Source organism: Paracoccidioides brasiliensis (assembly GCF_000150735.1).
Source record: "Paracoccidioides brasiliensis Pb18 unplaced genomic scaffold supercont2.20, whole genome shotgun sequence".
Classification (NCBI taxonomy): Eukaryota; Fungi; Ascomycota; class Eurotiomycetes; order Onygenales; family Ajellomycetaceae; genus Paracoccidioides; species Paracoccidioides brasiliensis.
In genome coordinates, this window is record NW_011371377.1 from 19,546 (window position 1) to 45,841 (window position 26,296).

General features: G+C 44.9%; 5 protein-coding genes across 5 annotated transcripts; 2 read left to right on the top strand and 3 right to left on the bottom strand.

The window, feature by feature from the left end:
* Positions 1 to 8,153: 8,153 nt before the first annotated feature.
* PADG_08542 (uncharacterized protein) lies at positions 8,154 to 10,838 on the bottom strand (the record flags this gene model as incomplete). Its single annotated transcript, XM_010765565.1, has 3 exons — positions 8,154 to 9,475; positions 9,537 to 10,212; positions 10,281 to 10,838. 3 exons carry the CDS (start codon positions 10,836 to 10,838, stop codon positions 8,154 to 8,156), a joined length of 2,556 nt encoding a protein of 851 aa, XP_010763867.1.
* Positions 10,839 to 10,877: 39 nt separating this feature from the next.
* Positions 10,878 to 11,511, top strand: PADG_12487 (uncharacterized protein; the record flags this gene model as incomplete). Its single annotated transcript, XM_010765566.1, has 3 exons — positions 10,878 to 10,994; positions 11,017 to 11,184; positions 11,251 to 11,511. The coding sequence occupies 3 exons, from the start codon at positions 10,878 to 10,880 to the stop codon at positions 11,509 to 11,511; spliced, it is 546 nt and encodes a 181-aa protein (XP_010763868.1).
* Positions 11,512 to 12,459: 948 nt separating this feature from the next.
* PADG_08543 (uncharacterized protein) lies at positions 12,460 to 13,677 on the bottom strand (the record flags this gene model as incomplete). Its single annotated transcript, XM_010765567.1, has 1 exon — positions 12,460 to 13,677. The coding sequence occupies one exon, from the start codon at positions 13,675 to 13,677 to the stop codon at positions 12,460 to 12,462; it is 1,218 nt and encodes a 405-aa protein (XP_010763869.1).
* A 3,857-nt stretch (positions 13,678 to 17,534) lies between these two features.
* On the bottom strand, positions 17,535 to 19,494 carry PADG_08544 (uncharacterized protein; the record flags this gene model as incomplete). Its single annotated transcript, XM_010765568.1, has 3 exons — positions 17,535 to 18,600; positions 18,677 to 19,094; positions 19,203 to 19,494. The coding sequence occupies 3 exons, from the start codon at positions 19,492 to 19,494 to the stop codon at positions 17,535 to 17,537; spliced, it is 1,776 nt and encodes a 591-aa protein (XP_010763870.1).
* A 1,460-nt stretch (positions 19,495 to 20,954) lies between these two features.
* On the top strand, positions 20,955 to 21,495 carry PADG_08545 (uncharacterized protein; the record flags this gene model as incomplete). The annotated part of the gene is made up of 2 exons (XM_010765569.1): positions 20,955 to 20,986; positions 21,333 to 21,495. 2 exons carry the CDS (start codon positions 20,955 to 20,957, stop codon positions 21,493 to 21,495), a joined length of 195 nt encoding a protein of 64 aa, XP_010763871.1.
* Between the last annotated feature and the right edge of the window lie 4,801 nt (positions 21,496 to 26,296).

Sequence of the window (26,296 nt, forward strand, 5' to 3'; positions counted from 1 at the left end):
AGAATTGATGAGACAGAAAATCTCTGTGAAAGATCACAAAAAATCTGAAACACCTTCAATTGAACACTGTCTAGATGAATCAAAGCTAGTCATTGATTGAGAAAAGACACTACTCACTTTATCAGAACTGCCAGCCAGCTCTGTTTCTGTAGACATCTTAGAAGTCAGTCTTGAAGGACTCTGTCAAAGATCTCTTTGACATCTAGAGTGATCATGCTGGTCAGAAGATGTTTGTCCCATGTCTCTTGTATGTCACAGACTAGTGCAGTGGTGAGATCTACTGCAGACCTCTGTTGAACAGCACTACACTGATCTTCTGCTAGAATGTGATGATGAAGAGTGAGATGAGACATTCATCTAGCTATCAGACACTTCAGCTCTTTACTGAGGCAGAATAGCAGTGCAATTGAGCAGTAAGACTTTGATAGAGAGTAATCTCTTTTCTCTGACTTTGAAATAATCATCATCTCAGTCTTCTTGAAGCTCTGAAGATGGATTCCTTGATCTATACAGTGTTGAAAGAGTAGAACAATTCAATTACCTATCACTGATCATGTCTTTTGAAGAATCTTGACTGTAATGTCATTCAGACCAGAAGATGTGCTAAGTGTCTGACAGATGACTCTGTAGACTTCCTGCTCTGTAAGAGGCATTCAGAGTATCTCTCTGCATGAAATTGTTGATGTATGCTCTGGAATATCTTCTATGTCAAGATGTCTGGCCAGAAGTGTCTTGCACAGTAGAGAAGATTTGCCAGCACAAGATTGTTCTAGATGTCTGTCAGAATGTCATAAAGAAGGGGTGGGGTCTTGAGGTTGGTATTTATACCATTTGACAATCTTGTAGACATCTGATAAGAAGGAAGTCTTCTCAATTCACTGGTGATTTCATGCTCTCTTAGCTTTTCTAATTTCTGCCTGAAATGCCACTTGTTCTGATTGACAAGGGCTGTGTCTACATGCTGCATGATATACTCTTCTGACTATCTTGACTGCTGGGGTCCACCATGAGGCATGATGACTCTTGAGTCCTGGGGCAAAAGAGCAGGAGTCTTATAGAGTCAGTTGAAGAGATTTCATGATGTCCACTGCTTTCTCATTCACATTCTCATAGACTGATGAGAAGAAGAGAGTGAGTAGTTGCAAGAAGCAATCAGCATCACAGATTGTGAGACTAAGCTTCTTCTTCTTAATCAATTGAGTCTGAGTCTGTGATAATTGAACTGTTGTGATAAGAGTTTCATGATTTGAGATGCAGTGCAGTTCAGAAGCAATATGACAGATAGCTGAGTTGGCAGCACAGAAGACAAGATCAAGTGTGTCTTCTTGTCTATGTGTAGAGGATTCAGCCAGATTGAGAAGCTAGAGTTCAAGAAAAATTGCTCAGTTATACAGATTCTCTTCTGCTTGAGAATGCCTATCAGTTGTAGAGTCTCATGCTGTGTGTCTAATATTAAAGTCTTCTAATGCCATCCAGGGGATGGTCTCTGTGGTGTGTGTAAGAGAGAGGAGGTCTTGAAGGCCTTGACCTGCATCTGTGACATCAGATGAGGTGTTGTATATGTTGTAGATATTAGTTCTTTTGAAGTTAGAGATCTTAACTGAGACACAGACAACATTCCTTGAGATATCTGCTATAGGTTGAGTTGGCACAAGAGCCCTTCCATTTCTGACATAGAGCAGTACTCTGGGCCTCTTGGTCCAGTTGAAGAAGAGTGGGATGAAGTGTTTGTATGAGAGATGGCTTTTGAAGAGATGGATGAAGAGGTCTGTAGCTATTCAGAGTTTCTGAATGACCACAATGTTGCAGACTCTTTCATCTGCTAGTGAGAGAGTGATGTTGTGAGAGCTTGACTGTCTTTCTACATTGACTTGATATACAGTGAGTGTAGATTTGTGAGAAGAGCTGTGACTGCTCTTCATTAGTGAAGGTTCAGACTTGATGTGATCTTGATGTCTGTTTGAGAGCAGGTCATTGAGTCTGTCTGATTGCTCTGAGAGCTAGTGACTGGTGTCAGCAGAGCTGAGAGAGGGGATGAGATGAAGTCTCTAGAGTTTAGCTCTGGGTTGCTCTTCTCTGCTGAAGTTTAATGAGCTGAGATGAATGCTCTTCTGCCAGCTTCACATATTGAGTGTAGCTGACAGTGGGAGATGTGTTCTATACATTCAGAGACTATTTTGAGCCTTACTGAACAGTCAGTGCTGAGAGTAGGATGAGGGCCAAGACAGTTGCAGCAGTGAGCTGATGTTTGACATCTGTCTGAGTGTGCAGAACTGCTGCACTTCTCACAACATAGAGATCACACACAGTTTCTTTCTGTGTGGAAGCTGTGACATCTTGTGCAAATTGAGATCTTTGACAATTTCTTGATTTTGTTAATCATCATCAGATGACTGAAAAGGCAGAGTTTGTTTGAAAAGAGATGCACTTCAGAGGTTTGTACTTCAATCCAGGTGTATTCTTCATGCAGATTGGGGTCCATGGACTTCTTTGTCCAGTGACAACAGATGATTGAAGTCTGATGAGCAGCATCTCAAATCTCAGAAAGAAGCATCTCTTCTGACACTGGAATCAGAGTGATATTCTGTCCTTCAAAGCTGTGTGTCAACTTCTTGATTGAACTGACTACAAAGATGATTCAGAATTTCTGTCACTTAATAAGACAGTCATCTACAGCAGCTTTCAGCTTATCTGCATGTTCAAGAATGAAGGCTGTCTTTGCTGGGGAGGGGGCAGCCACAGTGATTCTCAATGAGCAGTGTCATACATCAGTGATCCAGGTCAGATCAGAGATCATGATGTGTACTTGTTCATGAATAGCTTGGAGGTCTAGGTCATGAGCAGCATGTGCTGCAGATAGTCTAATCATGACTCATTTGTCTTTCTGTCCTTGATGCAGGGGGTGGTTGATCTGCTGTACCTGCTTCTTGTGAGGTTGTCCTGTTGCTGGAACAGTCTGAAAAGAATTGTTTGAGAGAATTGCCTTAGCTGTCACAGCAGTAGCATATATCAATGTAGGCTTTGATTCAGCAGTGAGGTCTTTAATGACTTTGACTATGCCATGTCCCATGACTTGCCTTAGTACAGCAGTCTGATGTGATAGAGAGTTCTCATAAGTGCAGAGTATCAGATCCAGTACTGCAGATAGCTTATTGCATAGCTCAAGCACTGCAGCTAGCTCTGCAGAGAAGAAGTTGTTGACATGACTCAGCAGAGCATTAAGCTTATAATTCACTGTGGAAGAGGAGTTCTTCACAGTTAGCAGGACTGCTTGAGTGCAGTCAGTCACATTCTCAATGAATTCTCCTTCTGGTGAGAGGGCTGGGCAGGGATTGAAGTTGATATTGATTTGATGTAGTTGAGCTGTGGTGGCTGTTGTAGTGTTCAACACATTTTGAGACATGATGTTTTGAGGCTGGAGGGGGTTGTCCAGGGGTTTTAGCAGAGCAGAGGAGATTGTGCAGGCTCTCTTTTTTTTAGAGTGAAGAGGAGCCTTGGTGATAGCAATGTTGCTGTTGTTTTGACTCATTGCAGCGAAACTGACACTGTGATGCATGTACAGGCATCACTATTATTATTATTATTATTACTTATTTAATGCCTGGAGGCACATGATCAGCTGACTAAGAATAGTCTGCTGTTGCAGTCACAGCACCTTTCTAAGAGTATCAGATGTGCCAGTGCAGCAGCTAGTCTGCTGTCTGACATGTCTAGTCAGCTGAAGCTCTCTTGAAAGTCTATGTACAGAGTAGCCTCTGTTCTGAAGGTTCTGAATGGTGTAGTAGCTGAAGATTACAGAACTGAGAAAGTCAAGAACTTCTAGAGTGATGTGTAGAGGTGATGAGAAATGTATATAAGAAGCATAGAAAAGAGAGAGAGGGAGAGAGAAGTCAGATGTTGAACAGATTCTAGTAGCAGTGTTGAATGTCAATGAAGAAGCAGGTATTAGTGCATCAGATAGAGAAGGTTGTAGCTTCTCTTACTGTGCTGAGAAGTCAGTCAATTGCTTTCTTTGATCCTCAGCATGCTTCAGAGGTTTTAATTCATTCAATGTTCTGGTCTTTCCAGCAAAAGAAGAAGTGCTCAGGGGTCTTATCTCAGTCACAAGAGCAGATGAGGAGTGTGTCATCATGTGTCCATCTGTGATGATAGGCTGCAAAGTCACTGTGGCCTGTTCTAGCTGCCAGCAGATGGCCTAGATTTCTTTGAAGAAGAGTGAGCTCAGAGAAGAGTTCTTTTGACATTGAGATATTGAGGTTCTTGTATTGTGATGTGCTATTGAAGCTTCAGTATTGTTGCAGTGAGGCATTGAAGCATTCTTTAGCATAGAATTTAGTCCACACCAGAGTCAGAGTGCAGTGAGTGCATTTCATTGTGCAGGCTGACTTGGCTGCAGCATCTGCAGCATCATTGTCTGAAATCCCAGCATGGTCAAAGCACCATCAAACATAGATCTGTCTCAGACCAGCTGGACCTGGGCTCTGTTTTATTCAGAACCTGCAGAGTTCATTGAACTTAGCAAAGATGAGAAAAGATGTTCATGTGAATGTGTCTGTGTGAAGTCTTATTGCAGTCTCTTCATTGTCTAGAGCCACTATAATGTGCTGTGCAAATATAGAGAAGGGATTCTGTAGTGCTGCCTTGAGACTGGCAACTGCTGCAAGCACTTCAGCATCAAAGACCTCAGCAGTGTGGCTCAGAGGCAGCTTATCAAGCTTCAGAGATTGATTTGTTCCTCAGTATAGACAGTAGTCTCTGTCTGAAACTTCTTGACTGTCTTTGAAGCCATCAGTATATGTGATGAGATTGAGGGGGAATACAGCTTTCTGAAGTCAGTTTTGAAAAGCTGCTGGTTCTGCAGCTTGTCCCACAGCCTCAATTTCTAGTGTCTTTTGCTCTCTATTTGATATGCCAGAATTGTCTCAAGAAGGCAAGGACTCTGAGCTGGATGTGATGACTGTTGTTTTAATGTTTCATCTAATTCATTTAAAATGTGAGGTGTATCATCTTCAGTGTAGAGAATGTGACAGATCAGCTGCAGCTACACAAATGACTAGTCAGTCATGTATTCTTTCTAGTCAGACTTTGACTGAGCCCCAGCTTGATTCATGTAGGAGAACAGAAGTAGGTGTTGTGGCAAAGACAGATAGAATGGCTCAAGCAGTGTTGTTGAAGACTATCTGAATCTTGTCAATGACTGTCTGAGAGGTTCACTTCAAGAATCAGATCTCAGCTTCATAAAACAGAGTGCTGAAGACACAGCTTTGAATTGCTTGTCTGAGCAAATGTGTTTGATTTCTGAATGAGACTTCATTTAGTGATTTAACATGTTCTGTAACAATTCTGACTCAAGTGCATGCAAGGCAAATATGTTCTCTGAAGAGTAACTTTCTGTCAAAGAAAACCTCTAGTCATCTGATGTAGTTATTGAGGGAAATTATCTGTTCATTAAAGGAGATGGAGGGCTCTGAGTACTTGATCTTTTTATGAAAGTATTGAAGCTCTGTCTTGGCTGAGTCAAATGAGATTTCATTCTTGATACCTCATTTCAGAGTGTGATTGAGAGAATTCTGAAGCTGACTTCCTATCTGCTCAAGAAAGCTTCCAGTCTCCAGGATTGCAATGTCATCTGTGTACTCAAACTGGTCTTTGATAAGCTGGAGAAGGGGTTCTACATAGAGCAGAAAGAGAATTGATGAGATGAGAGATCTCTGTAAAAGACCACAGAGAATCTGAAACACCTTCAATTGAACACTGTCTAGTCAAATCAAAGCTAGTCATTGATCAAGAAAAGACACTACTCACTTTATCAGAACTGCCAGCCAGCTCTGTTCCTGTAGACATCTTAGAAGCCAGCCTTGAAGGACTTCATTGAAGGCTTCTTTGACATCTAGAATGATCATGCTGGTCAGAAGGTGTTTGTCCCATGCCCCTTGTACATCACAGGCTAGTGCAGTGGTGAGGTCTACTGCAGACCTCTGTTGAACAGCACTACACTGATCTTCTGCTAGAATGTGATGATGAAGAGTGAGATGGGACATTCATCTAGCTATCAGACACTCCAGCCCTTTGCTGAGACAGGATAGCAGTGTGATTGAGCAGTAAGACTTTGGTAGAGAGTAATCTCTTTTCTCTGACTTTGGAATAATCACCACCTCAGCCTTCTTGAAGCTCTGGGGGTGGATTCCTTGATCTATACAGTGTTGAAAGAGTAGAACAATTCAATTGCCTATCACTGACCATGTCTTTTGAAGAACCTTGGCTGTAATGCCATCCAGGCCAGGAGATGTGCTAAGTGTCTGGCAGGTGGCTCTGTAGACTTCCTGCTCTGTAAGGGGCATCCAGAGTATCTCTCTGCATGGGATTGTTGGTGTATGCTCTGGGATATCTTCCGCGTACAGGCATCACTATACCCACCCTATAGTTCAACGCAGACTCTACTAGATCACATGCCCTTCAGACACACTGACTAACCGGGCGATAAATAAAAACACACACACACACACACACACACACTATATAGGGTTTATCACGTGCGGTGGGGTAGCGGAGTACCCAACTGCCCAACAAATTTCTTCTCCCTGCCCAGGTTCCTCTAGGACTCAATTGGCCAGTTACTGATTTAACTGCAGTTAAGCAGCTGGTGTATGATAGCTAGAGTAAGGCTCCACAGTTTAATTTATATCTCTTTTGGTCTTCACATTCCATCAAGACTTTAGGATACTTGCGGTTGCATTGGTATCTATTTCAAAAAATCTTCTTCTCATAGATATGTGCCCCCCATTTTGAGATGCACTTACACAAGTATGTACATAGATACCATCTTCTATTCATGATGCATCCTGTCGACACCAACTTCCTGAGGCATATGAGTATATGTTCATTCACTCGACCACATCCATCCACATGTAAATGCGGACAGAAGGATGTATATAATACTCTGTACATTACATGTATATGTCGTTATGCCGTGCATGCCTATTCTATACGTACTTATGTACCCAAGGACCCCTCAATAGTTACACCCTTAGATAAAAGGTTACATGACATATAGGCCCATAGAGTCAAGCATGAACCAGTTTCTATCACCATTGTGTTCCCATGTCTTTGTGTCCCCACAGTTCATGTGGTGCCTGCACAACACTTCAAGAGAATGAGCAGTGGGTGTTTGCGCACTTGCAAACGAATTCGAATACCGCTACCCAGTACGAAAATGAGTATCTGTTCCTTCGAGTCCACCAAATGGCCCGGCCCTATTGTCTCACCATCTGCTGTGCCATAGGCTGTGACGAACAATTCATCAAACACAACGGCGATGGCGCAGCCTACGACTACCGTTGCCACCGCTGCTGCATATGACCACCTATGTGAGAAGTTGGCCAAGGCTCAATTGACGCGAATGCCATTGAAAACTCGGGCCTCTGAGGCTTTATCATCGTTGTAATGTATGGTTAGGTGAATGTATTCTATCATCCGACTGACTATGCTAGGTTACATATGACACAAAACCAGGATATGACTACTGGCCGGCACGACGTTTGACGACAGGCTTTTGTCCCTGCAGTGGGTAGCTAGTGAGGTTATTTGAGGCCAATATTGATGGAGGTGAAGTCCTTAGTGTTTATCAGAGTTCTGATGTTGATTTTTGGTGGGATTATTGAAGAGAGTGAGGCGAAAATTTCTGCTGACGTGAACTTGGAATCGGGTAAGGAGAAGTTTTTCAACAAAAAGCGCCTGTCCTGATGGCAGGAGGCCAAGTGCATATCGGAATTCTGTTGTTGGTCATCGTGGAGATCCTGATTGACTATCTTTTGTGCGAAAATCGATGCTTGTTACTATGTTGCTATATATATTAACTATTAACTGTGTTATGCAAACGTTTGTGGGGATTGGTCGACCATCAGCTCCAAAATAGTGGAGTATTAGGTACGGATAGATCAACAAGAAAAATGGATGGAAGAAAGAATAAAGGAGAGCAGGAAAATAACACCGACCATGACCCCGAGAAAAGATGAAATCTGTACTCTCATCTGGACCCCTTTTCTAGCGAACAAAATGTATAATATTCCAAAACTTTCTCCAGATTGCCGTTATGCTAGAGTTTCTGGTCTGTAATCGGGTATCCCCCCCATAAGTGAGAAGGAATAAAAGTATCAGCACATTTGGTTTTGTGTCTTGGATTTTAATTCTTCATCACCCAATTCACGAACCTGACGTTTCTTTGCCCTGTTTGCACTATTGCTGGTATTCACGGGAGCTTCTTTATGGGCTTGGGTGACTGGCTTTGTAGTTGCTCCTCCGTTGAGTGCTTCTCTCATTGGCATGTAGTAATTTTGGCCCAACATGTGCAACTTCCGCCGATCAGTCTTGTTCGACTTTGTATGTGGTATCCGGTCGACAAGCAGGAAGAGAGTTGGTATTTGAATGTCTGGCAGTGATGTGCCAATCACCTGCTTGATTAATTCGACTCTGGAATATGCGTTATGGTTCTCGTTAATCATTCGAAAGGTAATTGGCTCGTTAGGACCAGCTTTGCTGCCCAAGTTCATGGGATTGACTGCGAGGTAAAGAAACGCTGTAAGGATTGGACTCTCCACACCGTCGATGGCACCAAGTAAGTCCACCACGATGGAATCTCCTGGAGACAGACACTTCCTTGCAGTGTATTCGACTTCGATGGCGTCAACTCTGCCACCGTCAATCTTCAGTAGGGTATCTTTTCGTCCAATATAGGTTAATGTGCCGTCATGGTTATATTTCACAAGATCCCCGGACCGATACAATCTAGCGGAGAGTGTTCTCTCGGGATGCAATTCGTGGAGCCATTTTGGAGTATATTGTAGGAAGCCGGCTTCAGATTTCCTGGGAATTTGGTCAAGATACCCCCGGGCAAGGTGAGGACCTTCCATTATCATTTCCCCGATAGAACCAACGGGCATGAGGCAGTCCGGAGATGACGGGGAAACAACCCAAGCAGCACCTGTTCCCGTACGCCCAATATTCGTACCACTGCCCAGGCCCATGTTATCGTTGTATGTACAAAAGGTTGCGACCTCACCCATGCCATATTGATTTACGAGTTTCACTTTTCCTGCCCATTTAGCTAACAGGTCATTCGATGGTGGTTCGCCGCCAACGCAAAGTGTTTTCAAACCGGGGACGTCCTCAGGACCAAATTGAATGGCAACTGTCGGAGTAAGGAATGAAACATTTACCCCCAGGTCGTTCATGTGCTTCGTCAAAACGTGAATCGCCTTCTGCGGGTGGGGAACGCAGCAACAACCCCCAACCGAGAGTGGGACAAGATAGTCGTTGTTACTGATGTCGAAGGCATAGTCATCGAACTGATACATCCGAGTGGTTGTATCCAAACCCAGGATCCGAGCGTAGTCTCGAACGGCAGTAGCATAGGTTCGGTGCTCTTGAATAATTCCTTTCGGTTCTCCGGTACTACCCGACGTGAATAAGATTAAACCTGTGGGGTTACATATAAAGTCAACAGACCGGAATCTCGATTAGTCAGAGTGGTTACTTACACGCGTTATTGGGTCGTACAGTGGTACAGGCTGGCTCGACTTTTTTTGGAAGATTCAGAATCCCCTCTCTGGACAACTCAATGATGCTCGGAACAAGCCCTTGGAATTGCTGGGAGAATTCGGCAACAGTAAGCATCACCTTTGGTTTGGCACGCTGGATAACGGAGTTTAAATAGGCTGGAGGGTCAGCAGCATCAATCGAGATATAGGCTCCACCAGCCCGTAGAATTGATAATCTTGAGACAATGGCCCATGTTGACTTTTTGAAACAGCTGAGGACGAAGACTTCGGGGCCCACGCCTAACTCAACCAGGCGATGGGAGAGTCTTGATGTCAAGTCGTCTAGCTCTCCGTAGGTCAGGTCACCGTCCCATGAAACAACCGCCATCGCGCCAGGGTTAGTCCGACTGTATTCGAGAGCCATGTCATGAAGACACCGCTCATAGGAGTCAGAGACATGGCTGGTTAACTGAGAAATATGTTCTCGATCATGTGGAGAGCACATGTTAACTTCCCCCACTGCTAGATCCGATGACATACGTATCGATCTTAAAACTTGGTTGAACGTATGTAGGACACTTGACGCAAGTGGTTCTGAGATGGTCTGGCTCGAAAAAAAGAGCTGAGCGTACAACCAGTCATCCTTCGTTTTCGCAATGTCGAGGAACACGTCCACCTAGTAAATGATTAGCAATGAATAGAGTGTATTTAGAATAAAACCCCATTAGGCAAAATCCAACAAACCTTAAGATTAATATCCAAAATTGACGTTGACGCGTTTCGATACCTAAAAGCCGTCGTATAGAGGTCATTCAAAACCTCAGTCCCGATATGACCGTCTTGGTTGGATACTGCACGCTGACGAATTCCCCGCTCTACGGTTTCCAGCTTGTCTAGGACTTGTCGCAAAGTGTCATCAGGTTCGATGGTTAACAGCCCATTTCCATGCTGTGCTCCCTGTCCAGTCGAAAATTCCCTCAGGCTTGATAAGCCCAAGTCGGTGTCAGATTCAAATAGGAGGGAATTTGTAGAGGTAAAACAACGAGTGGTGAGTGCCCAAGCTAGCTGCAAAATTTTAAATGCATTGTCCAAACCAATAGAATCTCCATTGCAGCTAACACCTTGGGTTTCTGTCTTCAACACGTCTTCAAGAGCCTCTGATTTTTCCGACAATAACAATTCAAGGCATCCTCTTTTTGAGGGTGAATGCTTCGTAGTCTCGAGTGCCATGGATGATGTGGAAGAAGATGCATTGCTTGCGTAAGGAGTAAAAGTGCTGTTCTCTAGAATTGATGGAGCCATTGGGAAAAGTAAATAATCAATTTGTGTTGGCAGTAAGTTATGTCATCCAGACAGTGCAGTATCTGCTATCAAGAAGGGGCAGAACTCGGTGAAAAGAAGGGGGGAATTGAGAAATATCTCAGTCTAGGCATGACTATCTCCAGCGCAGCTTCAATGGTCTGTTTAAATAAGTTCTCAGCAATTGACTTCCCTGAACTCGCTACTTCCGACATTTCTTCCCGAGGAGCACGCGGAGCAACAACCAATGGATCGTCGTGACACGGCGTTTTCCCATGGCAGCCGGAGCAAGCTTTGCAGACTGGGCTTAAAAGGAGCTCCAAGTGAGCTTCTAAAAGTTGTCGTAACAGTATGTCTATACGTTCATAACTTTTTTTTTTTTTTTGGCAGATTGGTTACCGATCCCCTCTTGCAGGGGGGAAATCCGGTTTGGATTGTGCCTGCGGGACACAAAATGAGGGTATCTCATCTCATTTTGAATCCATTGGCTGGCTGCATCAGGCGGTGCTATCGGTACAAATTGTCTCGAGCCAGTGAGACTCCAGAAGCAGACGCCATGCCCTGTCTGCTTGTGCATGAACCTGTCGTCGAAATATTGAGGATTGCAAACGCACCCAGCCCATCAAAAAGTATTTGGGTTAGGTCTGACGATCGTGAGGCTGGCTGGAATATCTGAAGTTCCAGTTCCGCGAACTAGAGTTCGCAGGCTCCAAGGGTCCAAGCTGCTCTAGCACTATACCATTATAAAACTAGCACCATGCTAATCGAAACCTTCAGCTGACTGCAGGCGCACTTCACAGCTTCTCTTATCCAGCCTCATCCAGCCTCATCCTATGTGCACAATCTCATTCAAGACAGCCTTGGAACTGGGTCTGCAGCTCTCTTACGCAGCATGTTCGAGAGGGCATTTTGATATACTGTCGGCCTGTGCCACAGCTGTTCTCCCGTGAACTGCGTCATCCCATTTGGATTCAATTGACAGGTTCGTTCAAGCCCAATCGACTCGATGCGAGCGGGCTTAGCCGCCACAAGGCACTGATCATCAACTGATAGGCTAAACTAGTCTAGGTTAGTGTGTAGTACCTGCTGGAGGCAGTAACTTGTTGACCTCTTTTTTATACGCCAGGATAGTATATGGGTTCTGAGTGGACAATTCTATTCCCGCCTGTCAACTGTGGTCAGTGTGGACCTTGTGCCAGTGGTGAGATGGCTGAAAACCCCACGCCTCAAAAACCGTCAACCAACACATCTTTTTTTTGCTAAAATAATGTACTCCCTATGTATCTTCAAAGCCATCGATTCACGACCTTGAGATGCTGCATACAGAAGATTCATATTTGCATTCTACTACTCTATACGCGGATTTCACAATCTAACTGGGTACATAACACCATACAAACAGATGACGATAAACACTACTCAAGAACCAATGCTGCATACGTTGTGGTCCATTTCAATTTCTCTTATTATAGCTACCAATACGAGCATTTCATGAAGAAACCAGCACTAAGATCCCAGCAGTCAGACAAAGACACACAAACGGTTTTTAGAACTATAATGACCACAATCATGCAGCCGGAAACAATTTACAATTTTACACGCCTAGACCCTCCCAAATCTCAATTTAATGCGTCACTCCGTTGACCTTAGGTTCCCCATGTCCATTTGTGATAGAGCAATCTGCAGGTTGCATTCTCATTTGGCTGAGGAGCCTTGCCCCCCACTTTTTTTCACAAGATGGAGCAAATGCGCCCCAGAATTTCGGTACAAGTTCAGCAGCCTTCATAACAACTTCGAAGCTACGGAACGCCCTCTGCGCATGCGATTTGGGAACGTCTGCATTGGGGCACTCGAGTGACCTGCTAAATACCTCCATTGACACTGGCCCATCGTAGCCCGCTGCGAGAATAGCCGCAATGATGAGCTCAACTGGCATGTAAGCTCCCCGTTCCTCTTCCATAGGGAACAGTCGGAAGTTCCGCGACCAAGGTAACAGTTCTGGGGCGTCAGGATTTTGACATCGGGTCAAGTTCAAGGTTCCTGGGTCCACCAACTCCGCATCTGCAATCTGGAGGAGGAATATTTTTTCCGCAGGCACGGAAGCCACCATAGCTGCAATGGATGAACAAAGGACATCCAATGACTCTTCTAGTGTAGGGTAAATTCGCCCGTGGCCCTCTTTGTTGTATGGGTCCGCAAACTCAACTGCAAGCCAGTTGAAAGAATCGACAATTAAACCAACGTTTGGACGATTTGCTGTACGGACAACCTCCCATGTGGAAGACCAGGTGTTGCGCAGCGCCCATGAGAGCCCCTCGTAGCCGATTCTGATCATCGGCCCTCCATCTTGTTTGGAAAATGCTGCTGCCATATCTCCTATCTCCCGCAAATCATTTGCGACGGTCTTGAGCTCAATTGTGCTATTTTCGGCTCCAACATTGGAGCAAATAAAGAGCATATCCGTATCGAATGCTCTCAAAAAAGGGAAGCGTTTCACCACCCCGGCAAGATTCAACATGCGCTGATGGGGATCCTTGGCTCCCTCGACTTGGCGGAGTGGTTGGGCGCAAACAATGGACATTTTCAGACTTTTCACCAAATCACCCAGCGCTTTGGCAATAGCTAGATTCTCAGTTGTAGGTTCCCAAATTTTATCGTCGTCGATATTTCCAACATGGGATCTCAAGTATTGTGCCCAATCGTTTTCCATCAGGTCAATACATTGAAACCCAGCATCGGCCGCCTGACGGAATCTGTCAGGCAAGCTATGATACTTCCAGCTTCCGAGTGAAACCGTTGCAATTGCAGCACGATTCTTAGACGAATGTGGGCCGATCGCCATTTTCGATAGGTTGTGTGCTGCGTAATGGTTATAAAAAAAAAACTAAATTGTCTCAATTTCTTGACTTTCTTTTTGAAATGCGACACGAACAACTTCATCGAGCAGGTTAAGGATATCTCCGTCACGTGGGGAGTAACTATGCGGTTGGGTATGGAACGATGATGTCCTTGGCCTGTGGAGAGCTCCCCGAGCGCCAGTGTTGAGTTTCTCAAAATTTTTGATAGATATGTGATTGCTTTGGAGATTACACAATTTTCAAAGAGCTGGAAAATAGGTAGGGAACATGTTATTATATAAAGCATGGGGATCCTAAATTCCATCAAGCCTTGACGTATGCCAGCGTGGTTTCAAGAAACACAGACAACAATGAAGAACCTATGACAAAGCTCCATGAGTGCAGGTCTCGGACTCTGTAAGTTTGATAATCCAAAGGCCGACATTCGTCTGCCGGCTAAAAAGAATAAAAAAATACAGCCCAAACTGAAACTCTCGATGCATACTATGGACAACTCGAGCACTGATCGATCCCTGTGCACACAAGCGGAGCAGGTCTCTACTTCCCAGTCCTCCACAGGAAAGAAGTGTGGACACTGGATAGCTCTTTTCAGCGTGCCTGAACCCTTTAAACTTCAGTCCCCTTGCGCATCATTGGCCTAAACCCCTAGCCAAAATTACCCAGCTCGCCACCGCTTGGAGAATGGCTGTGTGATAGCCCAGGTAATCATTGTATACCCCAATGACTAATTCAATACGCATGGTATATTATCAGCCTAGAGTCAATAAATAAATCACAGTTAGTGATATGCAATGAAAATGATGTAATGGGGATGAATTCGAGTTTCCTCGTTATGATTTCTTTTTCTACTCTTGCTCCGAGTTCCAGCTACTGGTTCATCCAACCAGTTGGCATTCCGTCCTTAACTACAAATTACGGCTCAAAAGAAGCTCTAAAATTGTGAAAGAGTTATAAAAGAAAAGGTAAGATAAGAAAAGAAAAGTTACAAGAGTACAAGAAAGAAATGGAAGCAAAAGTAACTTACCCCTCCTGAAAATAAACCTGGACTCTTCGCAGCCGATGAAACTGCAAAGGTGCCAGAATTTCACGTATTATTACCACAATTGCTGGGAAGCCGTTGTGGCAGTCGAACCATCGAGTTTGGATATAATAAGCAATTTTGGTAACTACATGGGACGTGCTCAAACCACCACAATTTGAGATCTCCGCCTCTGGCTTATCTCCCGGCTGGGGCTTGGTCCTAACTTTGAGACCCATCATAATTAAATATGCCCGGAAAATAACTAAATCAACCACTGGATTATTTTTGAGAACCCTCAAAAACACAAGGATCTGCTCGATTTCCTGGCTGCCTTTGAGAGAAGAGCTGATGCAATTTCCACATTGTTCATTCTGGAGAATTCATTTACGAATACTCGAAAATTGGATATATGTAAGTACAGTAACTACGTGCGCACTTATACCATCTCCAAATGACGCCAGAATAAGGAGATATGACAAAACACCGTGGTCGCACCGAGTTCCTCTAGGGATTAACACGTTCTGATATCCTTGGCCCGTGGCTGCGGGGCGGCTTTTGCAGTGAAGTAAAATCTACCACCGAAATGTGGCAATGAAATTCATAGTCCCCGACTCTAATCATCGATAGGGCAGAGGTTTTTCCCACTGAAGAGAGCCAGAAGTCTGACAGACAGCCCTTCACCATTATCCCGGAGGGAGTCCAACAAATGTAACGTTGCTATACCACAAAGGAAATCATTAGGCTCCCGCATCAGCAGCACCATCAACCAGCACAGCAGGAATTATGCGATTGACGCAGAGGCAGATCCGAATTTGCGAATGAGGATGCCAACGTTGGACGAAGCCAATTTTAACCCCAACGCGCTGTCACGCTCGGGTAGGAATAAGTTCTGATTGTTGAAAGGATCCCACGATACGTCGCACAGGCTGGCGCTAACAAGCCACGATAAACCGCGGATATAAAACTCATGGACAACCCTCTTAGACCCTCTTAATCCCTCTCACTCCGTACGAACGGAGAAACTTACGGCGTTGTCAGCTGGCAAGCGGATCAGTTCCACTGATTTGGTTAATATCCAAAGCTGGCCTATGACTTGCAGCTCTTTGTCTCATGATAACTTCGATTCCATGCACCTAGAGAATTAATACATGGTCTTGAGACTTAACAGCCTAATCGTTCGTTGTCCCGGAGCAACATCACGAGCATTATTCAACTAGTCGAACTTTGAAGCATATTTCGAGGGTTGTTTAATGTTTGCTATCATGCGGCCTCTTTTTCTCCCTCTCGATTTCCCATGTTCGGTTTTTCAAAGGATAAGTTGCGAAACTGTCCTCTACATGTTTCGCCACTGGAGATGCCGGAGCCATACATCTCCTTTATTCCCTTTATAAGTATATCATTGAGTATATGACTGTTTTTTGAATGCCATGCCATAATGAATTGTCAATTTCTCTTGCAATCTCCACTTCAAGATATCCTTCCTCTGCTGACCCTAAGTAATCAGGCGACATACTCTCGAGCCAGGAAATCACTACACACCTACTCTTGCAGAACCCCAGTTAACTTGTTACTTGTCAGCATGAACACGGGCTCTCGTTTCCCCACAAAATAATTTAGAGTTCAAACCCGCTGCCATAGATCAAATGTCCGGAGAAGGCTAAATTAAGTTGCACTTCCCTGATGAAGCATGAAGGTTGATGACGACCTTGATATGTATGACATATGTTATTTCCCTTTCACCTGTTGATCCCTGCCAAGATCGACTAAAAAGTCAAACGATGAATGAGGTGAAAGAGAACAGACGTGAAGAGAGAATGGATATAAGTAGGGTGACATTGAATTGATACCCAGTCTGAGATCACAAGAGGCCAAGCGGCCACTCTATATTCCTCCATCTGCTACAGAAAAGGCTTTGCATGATATCGTCGCAAATCGAGTCCCTGGTAACATTATCAGTCGAAACAATTATGATTAACTAAATAGGCTGCCTCGTAGTTGTAACCATATAATAATTGCAATAAGCAATTGACCATATATCAAATCATGCAACAATTACATGTAAAAGCAAATTAATAAAGGCAATTACTTCATCGAATAAGGACTGGACATGCTAAGACTCCAGTGCAGTAACTTTTGCATCCAACCGCCCCCCCCACATTATATTTACATCCCCAGGTAGGAAAGCCTTGATATGATAAAGATAAATATATGAGGCAAGCGAAACATTTTGTGTTGATGACCAGCGGAGGCATTGGGCTGAGAGAACAGAAGAACGGAGATAGTAATGTAGAAAGAGATAGAAATAAACGAACTTTTGCAACAAAGTAGATGAGGGTTAAAAATTAAAACATAAGAAATAAAATATTATAACACATAAACTGATTTCTGGACACACGATCAAGTTAGATCTGCTTCTCATTTTCTGGAGAATTATCTTATGTTCTCTCCTATAGAACATTGAAGAATTCTTTAAAATAACAGATGGTAGAGTAGAGAGGAGTGAGATCGTATATAGAGCCTTGCTGAAGTCAATGAAAAGCAGATTCTCGCATCCGGGAAGCTTATGCCTAGGTATCTGGTAATGCATTATGAGCTTCAGAATAACTCATAATGGTGGATGCGAGGGTGATTTGTGGTTAGTGTTTGATTTTAAGAGCCCCCGATTGACCAGGATATGAGAGATTAATACATAAGAAATCGGACGTATGTTGGGGGTAGGTAGATAAGAGGCCTCATCGATACGGAGGGACAATCTGTCTGCTGTGTTGCTTTTGCCAGATGCAATTCAAGAATAGAGTATGGTTGAAAGGAGGCTGCTCTTTAGCAAATCACTTTGTAGACCTTTTTCCACATTGGCCATCGAGTACGCTCAGCACGCTCTTCTGCGATTAAATTCGTAATATCGAGATCACGGCGCCCAGTGTCAAGATTCATGTCCTTGGCTTGTACCATTTTTGTGCGATACCATAACTTGTATGGAATAAAGAAGGAAAGAATTATTGGCACGGCGATGCACAGTTCAAACACGGTTTCGACTCGTTTTTTCACAGTCATTTCACGGAAGCCTACGGGGGCAATGGCGACCCATAATTGTGCGACAAGGACAAGAACATTGAGGATTAGTCCTATCCATGATCCTGTAACACCTGCCTGAGAGCGGTAGGGCAGATCGTCCAAACTGCGTCCCTGGACTTGCCAACCACGTCGAAATCGTATATGGGCGAAACAAACAGACGCCCAGGTAAAAATGGAGGATAATGCAGAGATCGCAAGCATCCATGAGAATACCGTACCTTGCTGCTCCTTTGCGACCGCTAGGTAGCCAAGTAAGCCGATAGCAGAGGAGATACCAATCGCAACGAGTGGGCGCCCTCGACGGTCGATATAGGTAAGGACGCGAGGAGCCTGATCCTGCTCAGCTAGGGCGGCGAGGGTACGCGAAGACCCGTAGATAGAGGAGTTTCCAACCGACAGCACCGCAATCAAGATAACAACGTTCATTACCGAATCAAGTCCTTCGATCCCGGCATTTTTGATAGCAATCACAAAGGGAGAGGCATTGGCATCGGCGCTTGATTCGCCAGTCACCAATCTTACTTCATCATATGGGACTAGAAGGCCGACTAGCGTCAAGGATACGATATAAAACAAGGTTATCCTCCAGAAGACCTGTTTAACGGCAGTCGGTATTGTTCTTCGAGGGTTGGCGGTTTCTGCTGCAGCCAAACCCACCATCTCTGTTCCAGCAAAGGCGAAAGCAGCCGTAACAAAGACAGTACAGAGGCCTTTGAATCCATTGTGAAACGCTCCGGGGCGATGCCAATACCTTCCCCCAATATATTCACTATTGGGGCCGCCACCTACATCTAGAACAATCCCCAATATGCTTTTTTGGGATGGCGGTGCATGTCAGTGAATAAACATAGTTCCGCTAGAGAGAAGAAAAACGTGGGAGGACATACATAAAGCCGACAATTGCGATAATCTTAATTAAGGAGAAAACAAACTCTGCTTCTCCATAGCCACGAACACCAAACAAATTGATGGATACGATCAGCACGTAAAATATAGTGACCCAGACTGCTGGTGAAATAGGAGAGCCCCAGTAGCCAACAGTTATAGCAGCTGCGACAATTTCCAGCGGGAGAACGATGATCCACTGTAAGCCATAGTTCCAACCCATGGCGAATCCCCAAGCAGGGTCGATAAAGCGGGTCGAAAATGCGGAGAAAGACCCAGCAACCGGGAAAAGCACAGCCATTTCACCCAAGGCGTGAACAGTGGAGTATAACATCACCCCTACGAGGATGAAAGCCATCAGAACAGACGCAGGACCACCATCTGCAAGAGCTTTTCCGGAACCAACAAACAATCCAGTTCCTGGTTATCAGTGCGACTTAATTAGCTAGACGTTTATAGATCAAAACGGCAAAAATATAAAAATAAAATAATTTAAAAAATATAGTAAATTCAGAAGAGTTGGCTCACCAATTGAGCCACCAATAGCTATCATCTGCAAATGCCTGCCTTTCAATTTTCGCTGTAAAGGCGAAGATGCAGTATTAGAAACAGCCGCCTCCAAATTATAAGCCTTGTCCTGGGAACCTCCCGTCTCTTTCTCACTCGAGATCCGGGCATTTGGATCGTAACGGAAGCCATCCAGGAAGCGCGCGATAAACGAGTTATGGGATGAGCCGTCATCAACATAGGTAGGCGGGTCACTACTGTGGTCGACAGTTTCGGAGTGAGTTTTTGGCTCCGAATTCGGTGAGTCACTCATGGTTGATTCTTTCTCTGCGGTTTCTGTAAACCTGTTGAACAACAACCGGAATGAAAATTAGATGGAGATGCGATGGCTGGAGGTTGTGGTGACTCTTGCTGGGCCTCCTCTCTGTTTTGAGTGTGATATCACGACAGATCAGCACTGCGATGTCGGAGGAAAATATGGCGACGGAAGCCACACCAATACTTTAAATAAACAAAAGCAACGGTTGAAAGACGCAAAGGAGACGACAGCAGTACGAGTGCGAGGATGGACACGCAAAGATGAAACGGATATGGAAAGAAGATAAAAGGAAGAAAGCGGGGAGATGTTCAGGAGGGACGTTTCTTGAGGAGTTGAGGAGTGCAGCATTTCTCAGATAGGAAGGTAGCGATAGCAAAGAGGGGGGGTTAAGGCGCAACCCAAGTCCCGTTGGTAAAAAATAACAAGAATATCATATTCATAAGTATATCTATAGTAGGGAGGCAATATAAATGCCCGTGGACTGCCAAATGGAAAAGACAAGAAAGAGCTAAAGACATGTTAAGTGTGGAGAAAATACCACCAAGTCTAGTTCTTGAGACACCGGCTGAATTCGCCTGCCGCAGAGGAAGAATAGCAGCTAATAACAACCGTTGACACTGACAGGCGCAAGAAAAAATTTAAAATAAAATAAAATAAAAAGAGAAGGGTACTCACAGTACAGCAATCTGGATTTTAAAGATTTTTGGGACAAAATCAACATTTATTTACCACTTAGAAATAGACGGTAGCAGAGTCCGGCGGAGCCTGGAGAATAAAACCGCAGAGAGGAAAACTTTGGTCGGTACTGTCTTTCTTCAGAACCGCTGCACTTCACACCTCGCTGAAACAAAATAAAGGAAGAATCAAATATGGGAAGCAAGAAAGAGGAACAAAAGAGATAGAAAGGGGGGCAAATCAAGAAGGGGGAAATGAGAAAGAAAGAGGGGAAAAATTTGAGGACATGGGAGTAAGAATAAAGAAGAGGTATGGTTTGAATGAAGGTAAGATAGATGATAGGGGCAGGGCTCAGCTGGTTTTCTTGTCCGCCCATTCACCAGAATCCCTGTGGATATAAGGCACAATACGGCAACTTGCTCCTGCAATAAGCCAGCACAGGGGCTTTTCCAACATTTCGTCATGTTTTCAAACCCCCATTCCCTAATTACGCCGACCATGGGAACAGCCAAAGTCTAGATAAAACACTGCTTAGCCCGGATATGTACCACCCCATCTCAGCATAGGGCATGTAGTAGTAGAGTAGAGAGAAATGAATTAACATTTTCCTCCATCCACCGGGTTTGGTGAATTTCAAAAAGTCTCTTCCACATGTGTGCGATATCATGTTTGTTCTAGATTTGCTTCTCCAGAGACGGGTTGTCTTTCAACTTCGGCTGTGTGTTATCTTGATCCGCTGCATGCACGGGTGTATAGGTGTATACACACCGATCACATCAATGGCTGAACTGCCAGAGCCTGCTCAGGATCGGTAGATGCGAGGAACAAAAGAATTCCTTTTCACGTTCCCGCTGAATCGACAGAAATTGTATACTTTTGAGGCGGGCTCTGATGAACAGTACGTGATTCTCCATTACTCTTCAGAGACGTACACTTGGCTATAGTGTGCATCACCTCTTGCGACAAAATTTCTATTAAACTTATTAGCTCCATTGAGATGTTCTTCGCTCTTGGGTAAGTGCCACGTTGGCGTTTGCAGACAATAAATATCCTTTGATTGCAAACCTGTTGTCCCAAAATGACCTTTCAAATAACAGCCAATGGGCATGAAACTTTCTGATGATGCGGTCTTCTGCTATAGTTATAGATTGTCGCAGCGAGAGGGATCATTTGGAAATGCATCTTGTTACCTTTGCCACCCCCGCATCCGCAACTTCCGCGGCAGTAGATCAAAGGAAACCTAGAAATACCCGAAACGGTCCTCGGGCAAAAAGTATCCAGGAGCTAGCTTCCACCATGAAGCGATCTCAAACTAGTTAGAGTGCTATTGGTCTTCCATGGAAAGCAACTAGAAGTTTGGCAATAAGGAGGATGATCCTCCTTAGTGTTAGTGTTCCGGGGAAACAATTTCCTTTCAGGAGCAGGTATATCGGATTAACGACTGCATGCCCATTGCAGAGATCCACCACAATTTGCAAACAATAATGGGTGGGCTGGGCTGGATGAAGTAACTGAATACTCCATTTCCAGTGATAGATTCGAACTTTTCATGCTGCCCCTGTGCAACTGTGGATTGTAACTAGAGATACTCCGTACTTAGTCAGATAAAGAAGCAGCGACAGGCTACATATCTGCTGCGCAACTTAAAATAAAGGGGGCAAGGGAGTTGAGTTGGGCCTGATTCCCGAGAAGGGCAACAGGGATATCCATCAACATATTTTACAGTGTTTATCTCTTAAAGAGCGAAGATAAACAAGCGTCAATATCCTGTCTGAAATCATTTATGGGAACCAATTATTGAGGTGTGTGTGTGTGTGTGTGTGTGTGTGTGTGTGTGTGTGTGTGTGTGTGTGTGTGTGTGTGTGTGTGTGTGTGTGTGTGTGTGTGTGTGTGTGTGTGTGTGTGTGTGTGTGTGTGTGTGTTTATTTAACGCCCGGTTAGTCCACGTGCCTTATGGTCACGTGAACTAGTAGAGTCCGCGTCAAACTATAGGGCGGGTAGAGCTGCGCCTGTAGGCGACTACCTATCTAGTAGCTATCTTACAAATGAGGCAAAAGGGTTGCGTATTGCTGCACTGGCAGAGCCCATGGGTCAGTTGCCATAGAGCAGAGGTTTTGAGAGGTTTTAGGTTTGTGGGAGGGAGGTAGGGGAGGTGGATAGGAAGGAAGGCAAGGAAGGGAAGAAAGAGGAGGAGAGAGAGGAAGGAGGAGGAGGTGGTGAGGAAGACAGGGGCAGGACAGAGGAGAGAATGGACTGTGGGATCTGATCTGGAGGTGTGTGACAGCACATTGGACAGATATTCTGATAGAAGGCTGTTTCTCTTAGTCAGTTATTGAAATCTAGAGCCCCACACAAGGTTGCCAGTGTCTCATGAAGATTGTAGATAGGCTGGCACTGCTTTGCTGCTTTTCTTGCAAGAGTGCAATAGTAGAAATGTTCTGAGGTTTTGCTATGTCCACACCAGCAGTAGCACTCTGCATCTTCATGCTTAAGGTGGCTGTGGTAGGCTGCAAAGTCTCCATGATCTGATCAGACAGCATAGAGCTTTCCTAATGTGAAGCATGAAAGTTTTGCCTCTGTTGAGGCTCTCTTTAGTGGGATCTCCAGCTCCATATAGTGTTTGAGCTGATTTTTGACCCAGTAGTTCTCAAAGACCTGTGTGGTTTGTTTCATAGTGTGCTGCTTTATATAAGCTAGAGTGCCTATGCTGTCAGGTTGAGGTACCATGCTTGCACTTGCTGCCTGCACTGTGGCTGCTTTGACTTCAAGATCTGCCTTTTCATTACCAGTTACACCTGTGTGGCCTGGGACTCATCTAATGACCACCCTGCTCTGGGTGGCCAATGAGAGCCTATCTCTGCTCTGCCAGGCCTTTATGACTTTCAGAAACTGTGTGAAGACCTGCTGGCTAGAGGTGTTTGACACAGATCCAAGGGCTCATGCTACCTCCAAATTATCTAGGCAAATGTAGATGTTGCTGGCAAACTTCACCTGAGGTGAGATGGTGGCTTTCTTTAGGCCCTGCAGGGCTGCCATTGCCTCTGCATCAAAGACCTCTGCTTTATCCATTGGCAGGTTTCCTGTGGAGATTAGATGGTGTTCACTACCCCAGCATATAGCCCATTCTGCACCAGTCGCACGCTGAGGGTGCTCTATCTGTGAACCATCAGTGAAGACCACCAGATCCAGGGGATTGCATTGTTGTAGCCAGCTCTTAAAGTCTTGTGCTGCCTGTTTCTTTGTGCAGTCTGCCACATACCCAATCTGCAGATCTTCTTTCCTGGGAAATCTCATCCAAGGGGGTGTGAGTAGAGGGTCATATGCTTCTATCCCACCAGCATGACTGGACACTCTAGACAGACATGTGGTATAGGGCTTGGTGGTAGCTACTTTATTAGAGTGTCTCACTAGCAGGTGCCTCTTGTCAAGCTTTTTGATTCTTACTGCAAATACAGCATGCCAGTTGTCTAGTGTCTCTTTCATTGGCATGATTCCTAGCTCATGGTGTAGAGCTGAAATGAGTGTGGTCTTGTAGACTGGCAGTGCCTCTTGCAAAGCATCTCTAAGGACTAGATCTAGCTTTCTGACTAGGCAATTCATTCAATTGGAGATTTCCTTTCCCTTCTCCATTTGTGTGGCTTCAGACCACCAGGCCTCTGCTCCATAGCAGAGCACAGAGAGCACACAGACCTGAATGAATTGTCTAAGCAGTTGTACTGAGGCACCTCTTGCTGTGTTGCTTAGTGCCTGTATGCCATTAGACACCTGTCATGCCTTAGCTGCCATGGTCTCCATGTGTTTCTTGAAGCTCAGTTTTCTATCTAGTCAGATTCCTAGATATCTTATGGAGCTTTTCACTGCATTTGCTGTAATAGAGTGAGTGCCAGATGTTGTTTCAAGGTCAATTGAGAGGTTTGAAAGGATTCTGTGCTGTGTGAAGTGTGCTATCTCAGTTTTGGCAAAATCAAATGTTAGTCCTTCTTTGCTGGCCCAATCATTTAGCAACTTGAAATCCTCCTGGAGAGTAACAACATTCCCTTCAAGAGTGGTTCCAGCACTAAGCAGTCCTAGGTCATCTGCATAGCCTGAGTGTGCATGTCTTCTTTGTATAGTTCCTAGAAAGAACAGAGGCTGAATAAACAGCATGAATAGAATAGGTGAGACTGGCGAGCCTTGTGGAAGCTCTGCTGGAATATCAAAGAGCTCTCCCAGGAGTTCATTCAATCTGATCCTGCCTGTGCGTCCTGTCATGAAGCTTTCCACCCATCTAATTAAATTTGATGGCCAGCCTTGTTCTTGCAATCTCCACAGCATCCTTCCTCTGAGTACAGCATCAAAAGCACCCTTGATGTCCAGAGTAAGAAGAGAGACTACTTTTCCATGGGCCCAGGCTTCCTCTATATCATGAACCATCACTGCCACTAGGTCTGAGGCAGCTCACCCAGAGAGGGCTTCAAAGTGCTGGGGGTGGACAATCTTCTCTTGTATAGCTGTCCAGACCAGCCTATGAGCTACCAGGCATTTCAGTCCCTTCCTCAATGTTGAGAGAAGGGCTATGAGCCTGTAGGATTGCAGAAGTGTTAGATCTCTGTTGACCTTAGACAGTACAACCAGTGTGGCATCTTGAAAGAAGGTTGAGTGTCAGTTAACTCTAAGACAGACTCTGAACAGTCTTTCCACTGATATCTTAATATGTGGCCATGCCTTTCATAGCACCTCTGTTGGCACTCCATGAGTTCCTGGAGTGGTATTACCCGTGTTCAGCAGAGAACTTTGTATCTCATGTGCTGAGGCAACAGGAAATGGTAATTTGACAGATGGTGGGTTGGACCAGCTAACTGGGATATCCTCTCTGCTTGCAGCCTTCTGTAAGAGCACCCATTGCAGAAGGTCTCTTTTCTCTCTAGAGATTGTTCATGTTCACCCAGTCTCTTTCATCTACAAGAGGGGGGGAATGAAAGGAGCCAGTTGAATGAGCCCATTTGATCATCTTAAAGATATCTTTCCCCACTGAGGCCTCTGCTATCTTGCCTCACCAGTATTCTCTCTTGGCTTTCCTGGTGATCCTGGCTACATTGCTTTTTGCTTCTCATAAAAAACTAGAGCCTAGGCGCTGTGCATGATGTAGTGTTGTCACTGCTTTCTGGCAGTCCTCATTCCACCATGGCTGACCTGTGCCTTGCCTGGTGCTCTTCTTGATGGAACTTTCCAGGGAAGCTATTAGTGCATCTGTGATACCTTTAGCCAGGGCATCCAGCTGATCTGTATTGGGGTACTCTGGAATATCACATAGTTTGTCTAGTTTTGGCTTATAGGCCTCCAGCGTCTGGTTAAAGACCTTCTCATTCATGGTGTTGAGACAGAAAAAATGGGGTGGTCTGTCAGGCCTTGTGCTCTGTGGAAGGCTGATTTTGGTGAGAAGAGTCTGGTGGTCAGAGGAAGTGTAAAGGGATCTGTCCATCTGTGTGTCCACTCCTTTGATAACTAATTCCAGGGTGGCCCAGGCCAGGTCTATCATGTTATGCCCACGTGTGGGGGTGTCTGGGTCCATGGTGAGAGTAAAGTTGAAATCCATGGTCCATTGCAGGAATGGTTCCGCCCACATGCTTGGAGGCACTCCTGGTTGCCACACGGGGTGCTTCATATTGAGGTTGCCAGCAAGGAGCAATGAGAGTGCTGGGACAGACCAGGAGAGAAGACAGCCCACACCTTGTCCAGGATCCTCTGCGCCTGGAGGTGCATTGTATATGTTGACTGTCTGAAGCTGTAGACCCCAGGCCTGTATGTGCAGCATGTGGATGTCCCAGTTTTCTGCCCAGGGGCCTGGGACTGCATGAGCATGGATTTGTGGGTGTTTACACACATAGGTGAGGACCCATGACTTCCTGTCCCACTTTTCAATTGAGGCAAAGCAGTTGAATGCTGAATGCTTTTTGGAGATGTGTTGACTTAAGTTCCTGTGAATCCAGGGTTCCTGTATGAGAAGGATGTCAGTCTTTCTTTCAAATGCTAGATTGAGGGCTGTCTCATGTGCTGGGCCCTCTTTTCCTACATTGACTTGCATAATCTGCAGGAATTGCAGGGACCTAGAGTTCTTCTTCATTGAGTAGCTGAAAGGAGG